The sequence below is a fragment of the Typha latifolia genome, chromosome 10, assembly GCF_019914945.1.
Source record: "Typha latifolia isolate L0001 chromosome 10, TyphaL0001v2, whole genome shotgun sequence".
NCBI classification, from domain to species: domain Eukaryota; kingdom Viridiplantae; phylum Streptophyta; class Magnoliopsida; order Poales; family Typhaceae; genus Typha; species Typha latifolia.
The window spans coordinates 5983135-6003303 of NC_133095.1; the positions used below are offsets into that span (position 1 = coordinate 5983135).

A 20169-nucleotide genomic window follows, 5' to 3' on the forward strand; every position below is an offset into this window, starting at 1 on the left:
TTATACTATTTTGTGTTAGACGATGATTTGTATAATACATGTCGAATCATAGTATACTCTTGCATTAGTTGTTTTAGTTGTATCTTAATAGTTTGTCGTAGCTTATATGGGTCATACCAGATTATATAGTGGTCTAGTGTATTATTGTGGACTTGGATATTTATATGTTAACAAGTTTATTTGGTTAATAGTATAATTTATTTGGTGATGGATTATGTGAGCATGGATATGTTAGCAAGTTTTATTTGATGATGTCATGTTTATATGTGCATATGAGTGTATTTGTGCGTGACGAGTCTCACTTGACCTATTGCGTGCATCGTGCATACTGTGTGTGCACGTGCCTATGCTAGGCGGGGGCGTCAAAGCTGTTTGGGAAGCTCCAAGGGCAAACTTCTACAACCTCTAGTTGTAAGCTTTTATAACCTTTGATGACTTGACATTGGGAAGCAATGTTTATGAAAATACGGTAAATAGAGATGAGAATACGGTAATTTATTTATTTTATAAATTACTTCGTGTATTTTAATAGAATATATTTTTGTCGATTCTTTTTTGTTTAGCTATGGTTGGATTAAATTAATTCAGAGTGTTATATAAAAATTATATAAAAAAGGAGGGGTTGGATTATAAAATTCTTAAGATATTAATTAGAATTTAGAGAAAATATAGGGTATGATTTTTAAAATTTCCTAAAAAACAAAAATCCCCAAAGGTTGCTAAAAGAATTGGAAATGGTTTAACCTAACCCGTTGCGAGGGCAGTCGGATTTGGATCAGAGCCACCTTGAAGTCTAATTAGGGGTCTTGACGTAACCTTACCTTGAGGTGACGGAATTCGCCAAAACCCTAGTTATCCGCCTCATATATAAACACTCTGAACTCCGTCTGCTATCCTCTCTGCTGCATACCTCGCGCCTCCATCTCTAAGACCTTAACCTAACCCTAACCCTAACCTCTCAATCAAATATGGCGGAGAGAGGCGGCGATCGCGGTGGATTTGGGCGCGGCTTCGGCGGCCGCGGCCGTGGTGACCGTGGGCGCGGTGACAGGCGCGGAGGTCGGCGAGGCGCTCGCCAGGAGGAGGAGAAGTGGGTTCCCGTGACTAAGCTCGGCCGCCTCGTCAAGGATGGCAAGATCAGCTCCATGGAGCAGATCTACCTCCACTCCCTCCCCGTAAAGGAGCACCAGATCGTCGAAACCCTAGTGAAGAATCTCAAGGACGAGGTCATGAAGATTATGCCGGTCCAGAAGCAGACACGTGCTGGTCAGCGAACCCGGTTCAAGGCCTTCGTCGTCGTCGGCGATGGCGACGGCCACGTCGGCCTCGGGGTGAAGTGCTCCAAGGAGGTGGCCACGGCTATCCGTGGCGCAATTATACTCGCTAAACTCTCGGTTGTGCCTGTAAGGAGGGGTTACTGGGGTAACAAGATTGGGAAGCCACACACCGTGCCGTGTAAGGTGACAGGGAAGTGTGGATCCGTTACGGTGCGAATGGTGCCGGCGCCGCGGGGTGCTGGGATCGTGGCGGCACGTGTGCCCAAAAAGGTGCTTCAGTTTGCGGGGATCGAGGACGTTTTTACTTCCTCACGCGGATCCACGAAGACTCTTGGAAACTTCGTTAAGGTCTGGAGAATGCTAGAAACTTATGTTTACGTCTGTTTATTTTATATGTTTTTTTTTCCAATTGATTGTTGCTGCTTATTACTTGAAGTTCTGGTCTACTTTGATCTATTGCCTTTCTGTTTTATTTGACTTATTATTACTATTCTGTTTGGTCATTCTAAAATCTTGATCACAATTTAGCACAGCTGATTTTGAATTTGATATGGTATCGCTCTTATGTGATTTAGTGTATCAATTTTTATTTGCTCTGTCGAAGTGAGGTTAAAGTGTCTAGTATGTACCTTACTTTTTGCTATCTCTGAATTTGTTTGTCTGAGGACTTTTAGCCATCTGCATAATCTGAGATGTTCTTTTTATATATAATTCTTTGTATTAACTTTTAAGAAATTATTATTCAGACTGGCTATAAGCGGACATGTTGTAAGAGAAAATTTGCTATCTTGAAGACAAATAGATTCATGGTTAATATTGCAACTATTTAGAAGAATAGAAAAGCAAGTTGTTGTTACTATTCAAAAGTTATATATTTGACTATCTAGGATGATGCCGTACGCAATGTTTGTAAGTTTAATAATGAGGCATCTCTGATTAGACTGTCAATCTTCATTTCTGTGGATTTTGAGTACTAGTTGGTGAACTCAATTTGGAATTAGCGAAGATCTGATGGGTGAGTTAAATGACAGTAGTTAAGCTAGTGTAGTTGTAAGGATTTTTTATGATGTTGTAATACTACTGGACATTTCTATACAACTAATATATCTTCGTGTTGTAGATTTTTATATTTAACAGTGAATCTTACAGCTCCATTGGATATTTTGTCTATGTTTTACCTCATAATATGTAGCTTGATATTATAATTTCAACATAATAATACAAAGTTATTGTTTTCAGAAAGCAGGGATAATGAAATAGACTAGGCCTTGTCCTGTATGTGTTTCAGTGAGGGGAAAAAAGAGCGAGAACCGTTTTCTCAACTCTTTCCACATAAATCATTCTACCACTTCGAGACTAGTTATTCTGGTTATTTATTTATTTGTACCCTTAGTCCGCTCCTCCCTTACCAGTATGTTTTATTTCCCTCACATGAAGTAATTCCAACTGGTAAAATGCTCCAACCAAACACCAGAAACTAGAGGTCCACTTCTCAGGAAGCCTCTCCTTGGAGCACATTCAGAAGCTTTCATGTGCTCTACTTTCTGCAAGCAATTGTTGGATTGAAATATTTGGTAACATTATGACATGCAAATCTCTTATATTCAGTACAATGCCCCTCTTGCTTCACTTTCACTCTTTGGGTGTCAATTTTTTGCATCGACTGGGCTTCTATTCTATTAACCCATTATTTGTAATTTGACTTCAATTCTCTTTTTTCTTATATTTTGTAATATGTTTAACAATTTAAGAGGACTGAATGTTGCACAAACTTGAGCTCATATTTGACATTGATATCTTAAAGAATGAAATGTATTCAAGTCCTTTTATTAGATTAAAGTGAGGAGCAAATAGGCCCCATCACCAAATTAGAGCTTGCAAGAGTGGAGGAGAAAGATGTCATTAGGCAGTATTGAGCTAAATCAAGGAGGATCATTTTCCAGACTTGACAATGAGATGGGAATGCAATCACCCTAGGTGACTAAGGGTAGAAGAGTGCCACCAATAACTTGCAGGTTGGAATTGATTATCTTATGTGGGATACAGTGATTACTGGGTGGATGCAGGTGGGCACTTGAAGCAACTGTAGAAGCACACCTAGTGTCTGAGTTTTACTCTACTCTTAGACATGAAAGAATTCTTGGAGTATATTAAACGCAGTTCAAATGAGATGATTTATTCTATTTTATGTACCATATTTTTTGTGATGTTGAGTTAGTATCTACTCTAGGTAATTTGTGTTCATAAATGGCGCACGACGCGAGAGATAGTGGGTGGGTGGGAGGGAGGTTGAATTACACATTGAAAACAGGCAACTCTGAACATTGAGCAGAGTTTTGCCATAAATTTCTGTGCAGAGAATAATTATTTTGCAGTAGCAAGTTTGGCATTTTCTATCTTCACTTATTTAGTGCACCAAGGACTTACCTGTTATCCAGTAATTTGTACGACTCCTGGAATAAATATTATTCTTGTTCTCTAATATCTAAGGAGCTTTCCCTTTTCCTGATGAGGTCAGTAGGCAATTGTCAAACTCTGTGATTTAAGCTAAATGTTTGCAATTCTTTGACATGTCTTCTGCATATTGATCATAGTCAAATGGAACTAATAAAGTTCCATCAGACAATGTTAGCAATATTAGTTCTCTCTCAATATTTTTTGATGTCATTGACTGTTATGTTACCTCTGGTCAATCTCTAGTATAGCAGCATTCTGTAGGTATGTGTCATATGTTTCCTTCCATATCAGCTTAGGTTCTTCAAATTTTAATGATTTGTGTACAGGGCTTCTCGAAAACTCTATACAACATTTTTTTACTTTTCTATTCTAAGTCCTTCCTATGAAATACATTGACATCTGAATACTTGTCTATTTTGCAGGCTACATTTGACTGTCTCATGAAGACTTATGGTTTCCTTACTCCTGACTTTTGGAGGGAGACTCGCTTCAGCAAGTCTCCTTTCCAGGAGTACACAGACTTCCTTGCCAAGCCAACCAAGGCAATCCTTGCGGATGATTCTGAGAGGATTGAAGCTTAGGATGCCGAGAGTTTCTAAATTTCCTTGTTTTGCAGTTAATTTTGTCTGTCAAGCAGTTTGCCTTTTAGGTGAGTATTATATCGAATGAGACTAGCTGCAGAATGTTTATTGATTTAAGTTTTGCTTGTTACCTTGAACAGTCTTCTGCTTTTAGTTAAATGGAGGAATCCTTGGACCTGCAAGTCATTATTATACTTTCTTTATAACTCTGCTGTTCATCAAAAGTGGTCTTATGTCTTGCCATTGTGCTCCTTGAGTTCATGTATTTGCGACATAGTGTCCTTGTGGAAGGATGGCAGAGCTGTGCACATCTATTGTCTTGGATCTTTGCAACGATAGCAGCAGCCTAGTCCATATTGGGACTTTCAATATGACATCTTTTTCTTTTTCTAGTTTCTTTATTTGTTCAGGCAGGTTTCAGTGGTGTGGCTGCACGTTTATTGCTTGGTTGTGGTCAGATTTGGTATTTATGTAGGCTGTTCAACAACTATTTGAATGCACGATCTTCTCAAATAATGAGTTTACTAGTTCGTTTATTTCTGAAAATGCGAGTGCCCTAATCTTTATATCCTGTGGACGATTTCAGACTGCTCTCTCTCCCTATCTGTATATATAGCTTGTTTGATCATGGCGACTTAAGTATTATGTGGGTTAAATGAGCTAGAGTTTAACGTGGAGTTCTAACCGTCGCTCGTCTATTAAACGAGTCTAGTCTTGAGCTAAAGCAGAGGCCGAGCTCGAGCTTTGTGAGATTAGGCTGAGGTCGCTCTAGCTCGACTCGCTTACACCTACAACTTGGTCCTTTCTATACCTGGTTTGCTCAAGCTGCACAGCACAATTTCCTTTAAAACCTAGCAGAGCATTTACAAATATGAAAAATATCTTTAGAGTACTTGGCTATTTCAAGTATTCTATAATATTTTACGTCTAATTAATTTTGAAATTTAAATATTAAGTGAGTTAAAAAACCATTAAAATAGTTAACCTGTGAAAAATTCTCCCGCTATTACCGTTTGTGTTATTTAAGTTTTAAAATATATTAGAAATGTAAAAAAAATAAAAAGTTTGGGAGGGGTAGTTTAGTCAAAGACTCCAACTTGCTATGGGGTCAACTTTATTTTTTCTTATTACTTTGCTAATTCGTATGACACTATAATTTCTGCACAAGATAAAGTAGGTCTCAACACTCAACACGAAGGTGCTAGCCTAGTCTCAAAAATAAAAGTAGACTAGAAACAAGAAAAATAAAATGATGAGTTAGAAAAAATAATATTTCTTTGTGAAGTTTTCAATACTATTTCATATTGTTAATTTTAGATCGCATATAAGCTTTCATATTGAGACTACAGAAAATTTAGCTATTAAGATTTCTAAATATCTTCTCTAAATATTTAGAAAGTTAGAGATAAAATTAAGAGTCTTAAATATCTAATTAGATAAGACCACAAATAAAGCTTTAATTTCTTCTAAAATCAATAAAATTGACTACTACTTATGGGCCAACCAATGCAAGGTCTCATCGGGAGTCTTGCACTCAATTAAAGTTTTTACTGAAACGGAAGACCATTTCCACCTTGGTAATTCCAACTCATAACACCAAAATAGTTATTATTAGTCAACCGCTACCTCTCTCTCCTCTCCCATATCCACCCATCACCATGGCAATCTTTGCTCCATCTCCGCCCATGTCACCTCATAACTTCTTCCATTCCTTCTTGACCTTCACTTTCTTCTCCATCAGCCTACTCATCCCATCGGCCAATCCACTCTCCTTCACCTACAACTTCTCCGCCCTCATCGACGACACCCCCGACATGATCGACTTCCAAGGCGACGCATTCTTCAACAAGGTCATCAAGCTCACAAAAGACGAGCTCATAGGGCCCATCACGAGCAGCGCCGGGCGAGCTGTCTACGGAGCTCCGATCCAACTCTATGATACCAAATCCGGCCATTTGGCCAACTTCGCCACTCGCTTCTCCTTCGTCATCAACGCCACCGACGACAACTACTACGGCGACGGTCTCGCCTTCTTTCTCTCTCCTTACCCTTCTCGCCTCCCGGAGGACTCCACCGGCGGCTACTTGGGCCTTTTTAATCGCGACACGGCAGAGGACGCAGCGGCGAACGAGATGGTCGCTGTGGAGTTCGATAGTTACAAGAACGAGTGGGATCCGAGCTCAAATCATGTCGGGATTAATTTGAACACGATAAATTCCACGGGGACGACGACGTGGGGGAGTAGTATGAGAGACGGACGGATGGGAAATGCGTGGGTGAATTATAATGCTAATACAAAGAATCTGAGCGTGTTCTTAACCTACGACGACCACGACAATGCGATATTTTTGGGTCTTCCAATTATCTCTTATACCGTCGATCTCCGAGAGCTATTGCCGGAGCAAGTCGCGATCGGATTCTCTGCCGCCACCGGTCAGGCTGCCGAGTTGCATAAGATATTATACTGGGAATTCAGCTCAGATCTGGATCCCAAGAAAGGGGTCAAGATTGAGTTACTGGTGATACTGGCTGTCGGTATTGGCGTCTTGATCTTTGTAATTGGATTGATTTCTTTTCTCCTATGGAAAAAGAGGGCAAGAAGATGGAGAGGAGAAGAAGAAGGTGATGGCATGGACTACGATGAGCTCACCGACGAGTTCGAGAAACGAAGTGGACCCAAGAGATTCCTCTACAGCGAGCTACTCCTCGCGACGAACAACTTCGCGGCGGCCGGCAAGCTCGGCGAGGGAGGATTCGGGGCGGTCTACCGCGGATTCTTGCGCACTTCGAATCTATCCGTGGCGATCAAAAGAATATCCAAAGCTTCGAAACAGGGGAGGAAGGAGTACGTCTCGGAGGTCAAGATCATAAGCCAATTAAGGCATCGGAATCTCGTGCAGCTCCTCGGCTGGTGCCACGACCGCCGCGACTTCTTGCTCGTCTACGAGTTGATGCCCAACGGAAGCTTAGATTCGCATCTCTACACCAATGCGCGATCGCTGACGTGGCCGGTGAGGTACCGGATCGCGCTCGGCTTGGCCTCGGCGGTTCTCTATCTCCACGAAGAGTGGGACCATTGTGTGGTTCACCGCGACATCAAGCCGAGCAACGTGATGCTGGACGCGTCGTTCAACGCCAAGCTCGGCGACTTCGGCCTCGCTAGGTTCGTCGATCATGATGGTGTCGGTGGCAGCGGCGGAACAACGACGGTTCTTGCTGGGACGATGGGGTACTTGGCGCCGGAATGTATCACCACAGGCAACTCCGGCAAAGAATCCGACGTCTACAGCTTCGGAGTCGTGGCATTAGAGATCGCGTGCGGGAGAAGGCCGTCGGAGCCCGACGAGGAGCCGAGCAGGGTTAGATTGGTGCCGTGGGTGTGGGAGATGTACGGAAGGAAGCAAGTGATTGAAGCTTCCGATGCGAGGCTAAACAGCGAATTCGAGGAGCAAGAAATGGAGAGGTTGATGGTTGTGGGATTATGGTGTGCTCATCCGGATTATAATTTACGGCCGACGATAAGGCAGGCGATCAGTGTGCTCAAATTCGAAGCGCCGTTGCCTGGTCTTCCGTCGAAGATGCCGGTGCCGACGTTTTACCAGCCGCCGATTGATTCGGGCATTTTGTCATACACCTTGACGGAAGGAACTAGGAGTACGCCTGATCCAGAGGTTGGTAGCCATGCAAGTTCTAGCACAAGCAGCAGTTCTTCTTCATCCTCTTCTGAGAAATTACTACAATCGTAATTACATATATAGATCTCCTGCACTGGAAATAGTACCTCATCGAGGTTTGCTTGGAAACTAGTATTTTATGTGCCTGCAAGGTGTTTGTTATTTGTTCTCTATGAAGATGCATTGCTCATTAAGAAATATCCAAGAACATGTACTGTTGAAATTTGGCTCCAATCAGAAAAGGCGTTCGGCATTTTGGTTTTTGGTTCCGTCGTTCAAATGAGACCACCTCCATATGGTGGCACCCTAACGGGTTTGAAGATTTTCAGCAATCCGAGAGTTCTTCAGGAGCTAGTGTTTGAAGTCCGTTAGAACATTCTTTCAAAGAGAGTGCACGCATTCAAATGGGTCAAATGTGTTGCAGATGGTTTTTTTTTTTTTTTTCAAGTCATACATATAAATACTTTTGCTGAGTTTTAGGATATTAAAAGAGGGTTGTTTTTGTAAGAGGAAGGAGTTTTGTTGGAGAACACTTCTTTTATTGTGTTTGGAGATATTAGAATGCGAAAATACTTGTATTTGCATCAATAATAGTAAATTTGATACTTTACATTGCCGGTAAATATAGGCACATTGCTAAATCACATAAATCTTATATAATTGTTGGTTTTGGATCGCTTTTATTTTCCTCCACTTTCTTAGATTTTTTAAGCCGAAAGTTTAATTTACGCTTTTGAATTTAGAGATAGCATAGGATTTGGCACATTAGAGAAAATTATTTTCAATATGAAATTTGAAGTAGAGAAGTTTGATGAAACTAATAATTTTAGGATTAGACAATGTGAAGTTATTTACGTCTTGTTTTAATAAGAATTGAATATTATATTATAAGAAAAGCTCGAAGAGATCACATATAAAAATTGAGAGAAATAAGTCAGCAAGCTTATAACACGATTTGCTTTTGTCTTACGAAGGGCCAAAAGTATTTTATAATGGAGGCATTAACACGATTTCTAATTAGTTATTTCTATGTGCTTGTGTTGTAAGTGATGGGATTAGACCTGATCATCAGGTGGGCCAGGCCAGGTTTGAGCCAGGCTTTTCGGGCTAATTATGTTTAAATATTTTTTCACGGCTCAACCCACTAATCACTCGGGCCGAACTAGGTTCAGGCTAGGCTAGAATATTCTAGCCTATTACCGCCCACCAACCCATTAGATATTTAGCTTGGGTTAGGTATAATAGGCTAACATAACGGGTTAAATATAAAAAATATTATATCTTATTATGCCGAGTTTAATGGGCTTATATGAAGACATTTTAGTTATTTTCATAGTAATATATATATATATATTGATATATATATATATATATATAGTTTATTAAATATTTAATGTGGGACTAAAAAAGTTATAAGAATATGCATGCATTATGGGTTGGGTCAGATGAGAGTAGTGGATCAGGCTTTCGGGTCGGGTCGGGCGAGCAAAAGCTTAGCTCATGCCGCCTACTACCATCTCAGGCTCGTATCGAGCCAAGCCTAAATTGGGCTCGGGCCAAGCTTAGCCCGAATAAAATCGGGTGAGTTAGGCCTAATGATCATATCTAGTTGGGATTGCTTTTGCGTCATCATGAATTTGCAACATATACACCTAGTGCACAAAAAAAAAACTATCATTGGTGTACTTCAAAAGGTCTAAATCGCGATAATTGCATGCCAACATATATATAGAATGGTTAATTACGTTGACATCCCGTGTACCCTATTTTTACGAAGACCTCTTAAACATTTTTAGGTTACAATGTCACTTATAAACTTTGAAAAAATTTCAATGCCACTCTTCTGTTAGTTTATTATTAGAAAATATAGGTGAATTGACTTACATGGTAGTCATATTAGAGTACATCAGCTACAAAATGACCTAAATGCTTTTGTTGGAGGGAAAATAACTAAATTTTTATTTTGGTCTAACAATAATGAACCATTTTATCCATCCACTTTCCTCTAGTTTATTTCCCTAAACCCTTCATCCCACTCATTTTTTCCCTGTCCAAGGTAAAGCTTCCCCCCTCCCATTCTCTCCTTCCATCCTTGCCTCTGTTCTATTCTCTCCCTCCCTTCTTGCCTCAATTTTGTTTTCTCCCTCCCTTGCGATTATGACATCCTTTAGTAGTACAACAGTAACAACCACCAAACCAGGAATAATAGGCCAATTACATGCTACTGTGGCTTAAGGGTAGCGATTATGACCTCATTTACAAAGCATAATCCTATAAGAAAATTTATAGGCTATGTTAATTTCAAGGTAACTATTTTATTCTACATTTTTTAGCCAAACATTACTAGTTTTTCTTTTTCTTTTCGCAGAGCTCTTCTTTATGTGAGTTTTTTTGTTGGATTGATCCTCCTACTTCTTCTAGGAGCAAAGACTTTGGGAATGATGAGTTAATTAAGAAGATTGAAATCTTACATGCATACAAAGTGGATGTAGAGAGAGTACTTGTGCACATAGAAGAGGGATAAAAAAGATCTATAAGGAAAGTGATTAAAGAAAATAGAGGCCGAAAAAAAGAGAGATGAAATTCAAATATTTGTGTGCTATTTTAGTTACATTAGTTTTAATAATGTTGTTAAGTAAGAATAATCGTTACTTTTATAAAAAAAAAGAATAGTCATTACATTGTATAGTTTTCTTGATGACTCTATTGTTAACTAAGGAATTTGTTAAAATCCAACTAGTACAGTCTAAAGCATTGCTATCACAACTAATAATACACCAGAACTAATCCATAAACAATCAATACAATCACAGACAAACAAGTGCATGCAAATAATCCAACAAACAAGCTTCATATAATAAGGCTCTAAACACATGGACTATTAAAAAATGCTCATGTTTGACCAAAATACCTCGTAAGTTAACTTAGTACAAACAAGTCCCCCTAGTTAACTTAATACAAATAAGTATATAGTCTCAAACATAGTTAACTTAGCATAGATAAATCTAGTTTCAAACTTAGACAAATTAGTACAAATAATTTCTAAATCTTTGTCTGGTTGCATTTTGTAGTAGGAACTTTTAAAGCAATATATGCTAAAGAACTTCTATCTAGTTATGATGAAAATACTCCATCTCCAATTCTTCTGATTTTTTTGCCCTCCTAAAGAAGTTGAACCAGTAATAGTTTACAAAAAATTAAAAATAGGTGCAAATGATAGTTTATTAAAAATTGAAGAGTAACAGATCTTATTAGATGAAAAACCATCTTTCTATTTACTGTTGACACATTTTCATATGCAAGAATGTTACCTGGTGGACCATTGGTTGCTGCATCAACTAGTGGACCACAAAATGCCTAAGAAGTACAATTATAGCATGCAGATAAGTAAACAATATGATAGTATAGAAAAAAAATGCGACTACATGTCTCATTGCTGATTGTCCACAAGTCCTTACATTATGTCCTTATTGATTGCACATCTTATACCTTAAGGTTGTAAAATACTTTCTAACTCTAAGGGAATTTTTTTTGGAAGGTTTATACCTTTTCTTCTCACATTTTTAGGCTTGCCTGACAACCTTCTTAGGAAAGGTGCTTGTACAGGGTTATAATAGTAATGGTTCCACATCTTTATATCTAATGTAGAATTTATCAAGTGATCATATGACCTCAAATAAATTGACAAATGGAAGCACTAATAGACATAATTTTCTAGTTCTCCTATGCCAATATATATTTGTAATTGCATGTGGGCAAGGTATACATATTAGATTCCATTTTCTACAATTGCATGTTTGTTCTCCAAGGTCAACTATAAATGTACTCAAAACTATAGATATTCTCCTTTCAGTATATAAAACTTCAAATCTTCTTACTTCTTCCTTATTGTTTTTTAGTTTACCCTTGGCCTTAGGTGCAAATAGTGTCATGTTGCTTCAAGCCAAACTGTCTTCTATCTTGATATCTAGTCATGATTTGTCTCCTTATCATATCAAGCATTGTTATAATTATTTTTTCTCTTACATCTCTAATTGGGTTATTAAAGCTCTCATTCATATTGTTAGCCACTCTATTGCACTTAGTCTATGGGCTAAACATGCATCTTGACCAATGTTTATGGTTTTCTTTGGTAATCTAATCATAAGTAGCCTAGTTGAGAGATTTTATTTCCTCCATTTTCTATTCAAAGTCTTAAATAGTATATGCACTAGGAGCCTTCCATATTAGATCTTTATATTATTTTCCTTTGAAATTATTAAAATTGGCATACATATGCCTCATACAATATTGGTGTTCAACATTAGGTAAAAGCTTTTCAAAGGTTTGAACCAAGCCCTGCAATAACAAAATAAAAAATTATAGATAAGCATATCAGATATAATTGTAGATAATAAAATTAAAAAATATGTCTCTCTAATTGTTTTATCTTCTTTCTGTCGATTAGATAAAAAAGTCCATATATTTTGATCATCATTGCTTATTACTTGAATTAAAATGTCTAAGAACCATATCTAGCTGCACTCTCTACAACAACAATCGTTAAAGGTACATTTGATTATTGGCATCTCTTCCAACAACATAGATATGTTGACCTCCAAATAACTCTTTTAGATGGCAAGTATCAAGACCAATTATAGATTTGCACCCTTGTACAAATCCTTTTACCTAGGCAGCAAATATGATGAACAATCTCTGGGACATTACTAAAGCACCCTAGTCTTTCAACCTTTACCAATGCTGTACTACTAGGATTAGTTTTCATTACCATGAAGCAATGATCCCCCACCCTTGAATATTGCTCCCTTTGATTGCGCTCTATCTCCAATATTTTCTTCTTAATTGACGTGAACCGAGTTAGATCACATCATGAGGACATTGGACTCAATTGATCGAGTCTATTTATTTTAAATTAATTTATATTTATCTCTTATATAAGCCCTTAAGACAAGTCTTGTTAAGTAATGTAAAACACTAAGACAAGTTCAATTAAGTCACATAAGACACTAAGACAAGTTTAATTAAGTCATGTAAGCCTCCAAGACAAGTCCTAGTTCGAGTCATATAAGACTTTAAAGCTAAGTTCGAGTATGAGTTATTGTACCCGATCTCTACATATAGAGGGGCTAGACTTCTTTATCTATTCATTCAAGCATCCAAGCATTGAGAAATTATTTTAGTATCTAATTTATCTTAGGAGTAAAAGTAAGATAATATAGGAGTAAAAGTTTATCATAACCGTTTATTTTTTTAGGAATATATCTAAGTTAGTAACTCTAGTTCTACCTTCAACCTATAGCCACTATCACCACTACTAGCTACCCTACTTTACAGCCATTCACCACCCTTCAATTACCACCACAATGTCAAATATTTACCGTTCTATCATATTCTTACCTTGCTCAACTCTTTTCTTTATACCTTTTTATCCTGACATTTGATATAAATGAAACTAGAGCCACTAGAACATAACTTAAGAGGCTACTATCACTTAAATTTTCATAATTTTCTTATGTTCAGATTGGTCAAGATCTGGTTTGCAATATTAGCCCTATACCTGCATACTTGAAGCATTCAACATTCATTCTCTTCTAATTACCTTATGCATAGATTTAACACTAATTAGAATTATCACTCAGTTATTCCAAACAATTATTAGACAGCTATTTAAATATCACAATCTTATTCTGATAGACTCTCATATAGCTATGCAGTGCAGATAAGCTCTTGATTTGGAAAGATGAGCTATCTTGCATAGAAGAGGCATGTAATCTAAACCCACTCATTTTTATAAAAAACAGTCACCTTGAGTTTTCATTCTTTAAATTCTTGAATTCACAGCCATTTTTAATGTGATACTTCTTTAATAAGTCTCTAAAGACCATCACAGTTGAAAAAAATCATTCCGAGATATAATTTGAGAGTTTTCAATACCTTTTCATGATAATTTTTAAATAATTGTGTTCTTTCATCACTTTAAGAGTGATGAATTATATGCATATCATCACTAGTATCTGATTGTTGATCATTATCCAAAAAATTTTGCACCATAAGATGAATTACCTTTTTTCATTGAAGGTTTCGTTTTCTATCTTTGAACAACTTCTCCATCTTTATCAAGTAAACTATCAAACCATTTATAGCTATCTTTGGATTAACTATTATATGAATGTTCACCACTTCTTTCACTATTTGACTATTCTTCTTCCTCAATCTATTTTTTTGCCTTTTCTTACACTCATCTCATTGTCTTTATCATGCACTTTTTCATTTTCAGCTATAAGTCTCTCATCTTTAGCTGTAGGTTCCTCATCTTCAACTGAAGGTCCCTTATCTTCAATTATAGGTCTTTCATCTTTAGTTGAAGCTATATGCCTCTCAATTATAGGCTCCTCAATATAAACTTCACTAATAGTCACAAGAGTGTGTTGGCTAAACATTAGCAGCACATCACCATTTGTTTTTACATAGATAAATCTAACAAAATTTGTCTCAGAGAACATATGTAATAGATCTTGCTTGTAATTGATAATTCTAGCTTTTCTAAAATGTCCATAATTTTAATATATGACATCAAATCAAGATCAACATCAATATACTTAATTTCACTATCTCCATAATGCTTATAGAGTTCCTCTATAGATCTTCCACTATAAAGTATAGCCAAAGTATGAGTAAGATCACACATTTGTTGGCTATACCATAAACAAATAACCGTTATAAAATTATACCCTAAATCAATAGCCAATGAAAAACAAGGAACAATATAAACTTTCAATATATAATTAGTTTAAACACTATACCTAATATGAGGATAGATTATAAAATTCCAAAATTAATCTTTTACTCCCTTAAGGACATTATTCCAAATGCGTGCAAAAATTAATCTTCTTTATACAAATCCCAATCTCTATAAATCTATGATATACGCCGAAGAAAAATTCAAATTAGTACATGTATCAAGATAGACATTATTTAACTATACTCTCTAGGGTTTCCAAGATAAAAAAAGTTGCCAGAAGTCACTACCATGCATATACGATACAAAATACATCTTAGAGATAAAAAAGATATGATGAGATTTTACTTTGTTTTTTCTTACCTTAACAACCAAATCTTCTCTGATCTTACAATAATGAGATCACTTGTCGATATTTAGAGAAAACTTTACGATCACAGTGTGAGAAGATCGCTACATCGGTTCATTGAGGGTATAGTTTCTGCTAGCTAAATTGATGACCTCGATAATTTGTTAGGGATATAGTTGGTCATTACGTGTTTATCATCACCTTACTTGTTTCACTTTGCTCCAAAATTTAGGAATGACATTGTAATTTAAAAAAGTTTAAGGGGTCTCTATAAAAACTTGATATAGTTTAGAGAGTATCAGCAGAATTAACCCTATACAGAAAGTCATCGGTGCACATCAATATATATATATATTAGCAATTGTTTATTCTAAATACATAAATTAAGTACAGATATATCATCACTCACATTCTCTAGATCACAATACACATAAAACTATATATGATCAACTATTAATTCTATTTACATATAATATATATACTGAGAGTATGAACTGCAAGCAAGCAGCTGATATCTTCTTCATGATCTTTATTTAGTACTTGCAAGGAGCTGGAACAACAGTTCCCTTCTTACTCCACTTAGCATTCTCGCATGTACTTTTTGTTGGGCTACCACCAACTTTAGCAACTAGATTGATGTTCTGCAGCACTATGCCATGGCAAGGAATGCTTTCACTGCAGCTAAACTTAACAGCAACTTGAGAAGCACTTGTCCCTTTGATGTTTTGGTAGAGAATGTTGCTTACTTCCACAGCTGAATTCTGCATTAATAATCAAGTCAGATTAAGAAGGAGAAATTATTATGTCTCTATAGATAAAGGTTTTTTTTTTTCCTTCTTTACATAATTGTCATAAAAAACTTTTCAAATTTCAGCAATTGCTACTACATTCTTCAAATATTATAATTGTCACTGAAATTATTGGACTCTTCTACAACTATCATTCCATTAGTTAGATATAATTAATCACTAATAAATCTTAACTGAGATGTCGAAAAGATCACTTTACCCTTATAATGTAAGTAGCTAACAATGGTAAAGAAAAAAAAATCTAGTATTATATGATATCGCTAAAGCATGATCCAAATATCTTGATACTTTTAACAACATTAGATACATCCACTAATTTTAACAAGCCATCTAATATTAGGAGATGTTAATATAATGATAATTATGATATTGAGAAAAATTAATTGGAAATCATGCAATAAAACTCATACACTTGTTGCTATGCATTCATTGCCGGTGCCGCGGTCGCAATAGTTTTGCTCAATGATTATGGGATTTTGCACATCATTCATCACCAAGTTCTTGAAGACGATATTCTTGGCATAACCACTTCCTCCCTGTTTGCCAGAAACATAGGTTAAAGTTAAGTAATAGTACCAAGATGAACAAGGAAATAATAGCAGATATCCATGTACAGAAATATACAGCTAGATTAATGTACACTTCTAATGATGTAAGAGGTTGAAATTTTAAATGCATGGGAGCTAATATTTTTTTTTAAAATTTCACTTCGAATTCATCCTTGTGGTAGATTTTTTTATATTTGATGTGAAAATATTATGGACAAATTCTATACTTGTATTCCAAGTAATTACAACTTTACCTTTCTCAACAAAAAAGAATGAGAAAATTTCTTATTTTCCTTTCATTTCTCTTAATTGCTTTTTACACTCAACCTCGTTCACCCGTGGAAAGTTATTTTAATTTCTTATTCTAGCATAAAAGAGTTTATACTAGTATAAATTATTTTAGTATTTAGTTGTATGCTAGTATAAATATACAATAATTACACTTGATATGAAATAAATTTAAATGATAGTTTGATAAATAACTAAAATAGCCTTTATAATGAGTAGATGAGGAGAAGAGAAAAAATGAAGAGAAAAAATGAAGAGAAAAGAGTGAGTGAGTGAGCAATTGAGATGATAGTTGATTAAAATGATATCTTTTTATAGGTAAAATAGTAATTTATAAAATATAGAAATATTAGATAAAAGAGGAGAGGAGAGAGAAGTAGATTTATATATTAGTATAGACTAAAATGGTTGTTTACTTATTATACCAGTATTAAGAGGTTTATATCAATAAGTCCATTCTTATTTTACAAATGAACGAGAGCATAAAAAAAATCACCAAAAATATCCTGAGTAGGGATCCTTTAAGAAGACCTTGTAACATTTTTCCATTGATATATTATATCCCTCTTGATATATATTATATCAGGAAATGTAGGAAAATGACCAACCTGCCATGTCTTGATTCTGACCCCATTTTGGGTGCCACTGAATTGTGCTGTGTCTATGGTAACACCTGAGACTTGAGCTCTTGATTTGCCTGCTCCTAAACTCCCAATACTGAGGAAAGGAATCATAACAAATATTTGCAACTTAGGAAACAGAAAAAAAGAAACCACAAAAATTTAGCTAAAATTAGAAAAAAAGAGATGGAGTTGAAATAGTTTCAGACCTGATTCCATGGCCAGGTCCACAGACTATTTCGGTAGCCTTTACGTCCTTCGATCCGGTCACGATAGATATACAATCATCACCTTCATTTAAAGAAAAAAGATAATAATGATTTTCAGTGGAATTCTAAAAGTGTCGAAAGATTTCAGTGGCAATTATGATATTTTAAAAGCTTTCAGCGATAATTATTGTACGTTAAATAAAACCCTAAAAATAAAATAAAGACTGATTCTCATGAAAAGTACTCATTTTATTTTACTATCTAGTGGCAAATAAATTGTATATATTACTAAGCAAAATATATAGATAGATTAGATACTAGAAGTGGCTTTATCTGTGTTAGTTTAATTACCAGTCTTGATGACACAATTGGTTATCTCAATATTCTTGGTTCTGGTCACATGAATGCCATCAGTGTTAGGGCTGGATGAAGGAGCAGTGATGGTGAGCTTAGCAGCTCTCACATTGCTGCACTTCTCAAAGTTTACATGGATCTGTTGGCTATTTTCCACTTTCAGATTCTCCACCCTCAGATTGTTGCAAGAATAGAATGTCATGGCCTGCCAAAAATGAGAAAAAATTTCATACATCCCTCCAAACAATTTATATATTTCACGAAAATGGCAGAAATAGATCGATGATCATACCGTAGGGGCATTCTTGCAAGGCTGAAGAAGTTTATCAAATGAAAGAAGTTAGTGTCTTTCTAATGAGGAAAATAAATTGTAAAGAATGAATAAATGTTTGTAGAAATGCCTACAAGGGACTTGTTGACTTTGCAAGACTTTTGCCACCATATCTTTCCATTACCATTGATGGTTCCACCACCAGTCACAGTGAGATTTTTGATTCCATTGAATAGCATCCAGTGTCTTCGGTTCTTCGATGTCCAATCTGACGATCTCGAAGAAGCTTCAATTGTCCCCTTAATCTGATATATAACGTTTACAAAGTGGGACTTGGTATTAAAGCAGTTCAAACCATAGCAACAACTGCTTGTTTGCATTAAGACATGATCAATTCGAATAATCTTACCATTATTGTGATACTTGATGCACAAGAGCCATAGAAGGTAATTGGCTTAAGGAGGTACTTCTTCTTAGGGACTAAAAGAATAGCTGAAATAGAAGAGGAGCAAGCTTTTGCCCAGGCCTTCTCAAATGCCTAAGAAAACAAAGACTAGTGTCATTCTGCATGGCTGGTCTTTTAGATATACTATAAAGAAGCCAATAACCAATTACTACTACTAACTGAACTAATTGATGATCTATAACCCAACTGCTAGTTCATTACCTTTGTATCATCTGTACTTCCATCACCTTTAGCACCAAATTTATCCACATTGAACACACCCTGCGAGATATCCACTTGATCGAAGGTTTGTAGGGCGAACCGACCCCGGTCATCGTACGCCGTTGCACCATCGTCGACGCTGTCAGGCACACTGAAATTTGTAGGATAAGAGCTGATGTTATATGAAGAGGTGTCATTGGAACAGCCAAGGCTGGTGTCGTCTTCCAAGTTACTATAGCAGGTATGGTGATTTAAGAATAGCATGAGAATTGAGAATGAAAGAAGCTTAAGTAGGGCCATTTGTAATCTCTCACAAACAAGAGATAAGAGAATATAACTATATTGGTATTGGATATGTTGTGGGGGATCCATGAAATGATGAGGACTATATATAGAAAATGGAAGTTGCTTGGCCATGTCATTGAGATAGAGATTGGAGGGCATCAATCAATATATCCCTGAGTCCTAGGTATGGAGTGAGATGAAAGAGTCCAAAAAGTAACAATCTCTGTGGCAAATTTGAACCAAGTTCTCACCATATTTCTTCTTCTAAGTTTGCCAAAAATAGAAACCAAGAGTAATGAAGAAGAATTTAGTTTCATTTGCCCTTCTTTGGTTCATCGAATACTTGCTTAGGTGGAATGCATCGACTTGTTAATCTCTAGGTAAAAAGAAGTATATCACCATCATGTCATGGGCATCAATCAGATAGGTGGCACTTGAATATATAATGTCAGGAAATTAATGTTAATGAATTTAAGACCTCATATCCTCAGTTTGTTTTTCTGAAACTATACTAGTAAAAATTATTATGATAAATTGCGGTCATAAACTACTGGTATATTAATTGTTACACATAATATATAGGATTCTTGCTGACATAGCTTAGTAATCATACTAAATGTCGTGAGAGTATATGTATGTACATCGCCGAATAATTTATTAATTGTTATTGTTATTTTGATGAGGAACAATTTCAGTATATGACATCAGGCAATGTTAGACATTAGGCTTGATGGTTGAAGAACTTAGTTAGCAGGAGAGCTTCGCGAAAGAACAGCATTTGTGCGCTTTTCTTGCCATGTCGCATGGCGATATTGAGTTACGGAACTTGTCGTAGTAGGAGATGATTATGAATCTCTCATTCCTTTTTCCTTGTCAAGCTTGGCAAGAGTAGGGATGGGCTTGAATGAGTGTCCTAGTAAAACTTTAATAGTGATGTAATCCTTACAGACTTTACATTGCATGTTATCCATCACACATGCATATAATATCTTAAATTGGAGGTAAACGTTATTCCTTAGGAGTAGAAAGATTGTTAGGCTT

At 36.3% G+C, this 20169-nt stretch overlaps 3 protein-coding genes across 3 annotated transcripts; 2 read left to right on the plus strand and 1 right to left on the minus strand.

The window, feature by feature from the left end:
* Positions 1 to 860: 860 nt before the first annotated feature.
* Positions 861 to 4497, plus strand: LOC140796354 (small ribosomal subunit protein uS5x-like). Its single transcript, XM_073149351.1, has 2 exons — positions 861 to 1625; positions 4157 to 4497. Exons 1-2 carry the CDS (start codon positions 969 to 971, stop codon positions 4313 to 4315), a joined length of 816 nt encoding a protein of 271 aa, XP_073005452.1. The 5' UTR covers positions 861 to 968; the 3' UTR covers positions 4316 to 4497.
* Positions 4498 to 5854: 1357 nt separating this feature from the next.
* LOC140796078 (L-type lectin-domain containing receptor kinase IX.1-like) lies at positions 5855 to 8250 on the plus strand. The gene has a single exon (XM_073148938.1). The coding sequence runs from the start codon at positions 5974 to 5976 to the stop codon at positions 8059 to 8061; it is 2088 nt and encodes a 695-aa protein (XP_073005039.1). The 5' UTR covers positions 5855 to 5973; the 3' UTR covers positions 8062 to 8250.
* A 7340-nt stretch (positions 8251 to 15590) lies between these two features.
* Positions 15591 to 19182, minus strand: LOC140796714 (polygalacturonase-like). The gene is made up of 9 exons (XM_073149793.1): positions 18844 to 19182; positions 18586 to 18714; positions 18311 to 18481; positions 18198 to 18218; positions 17903 to 18110; positions 17552 to 17633; positions 17331 to 17439; positions 16297 to 16422; positions 15591 to 15838 (listed from the first exon to the last, which is right to left on the minus strand). The coding sequence occupies exons 1-9, from the start codon at positions 19141 to 19143 to the stop codon at positions 15611 to 15613; spliced, it is 1374 nt and encodes a 457-aa protein (XP_073005894.1). The 5' UTR covers positions 19144 to 19182; the 3' UTR covers positions 15591 to 15610.
* Between the last annotated feature and the right edge of the window lie 987 nt (positions 19183 to 20169).

Excerpts from the sequence above, each read along its gene's own strand:
- LOC140796354 (XM_073149351.1), top strand. The coding sequence starts at position 969 with ATGGCGGAGAGAGGCGGCGATCGCGGTGGATTTGGGCGCGGCTTCGGC. Across the intron at positions 1,626-4,156 it reads CTCTTGGAAACTTCGTTAAG|GCTACATTTGACTGTCTCAT; the intron begins GTCTGGAGAATG and ends TCTATTTTGCAG.
- LOC140796078 (XM_073148938.1), top strand. The coding sequence starts at position 5,974 with ATGGCAATCTTTGCTCCATCTCCGCCCATGTCACCTCATAACTTCTTC.
- LOC140796714 (XM_073149793.1), bottom strand. The coding sequence starts at position 19,143 with ATGGCCCTACTTAAGCTTCTTTCATTCTCAATTCTCATGCTATTCTTA. Across the intron at positions 17,634-17,902 it reads CAATTGTGTCATCAAGACTG|GTGATGATTGTATATCTATC; the intron begins GTAATTAAACTA and ends CTTTAAATGAAG. Across the intron at positions 16,423-17,330 it reads TCAGAATCAAGACATGGCAG|GGAGGAAGTGGTTATGCCAA; the intron begins GTTGGTCATTTT and ends TCTGGCAAACAG.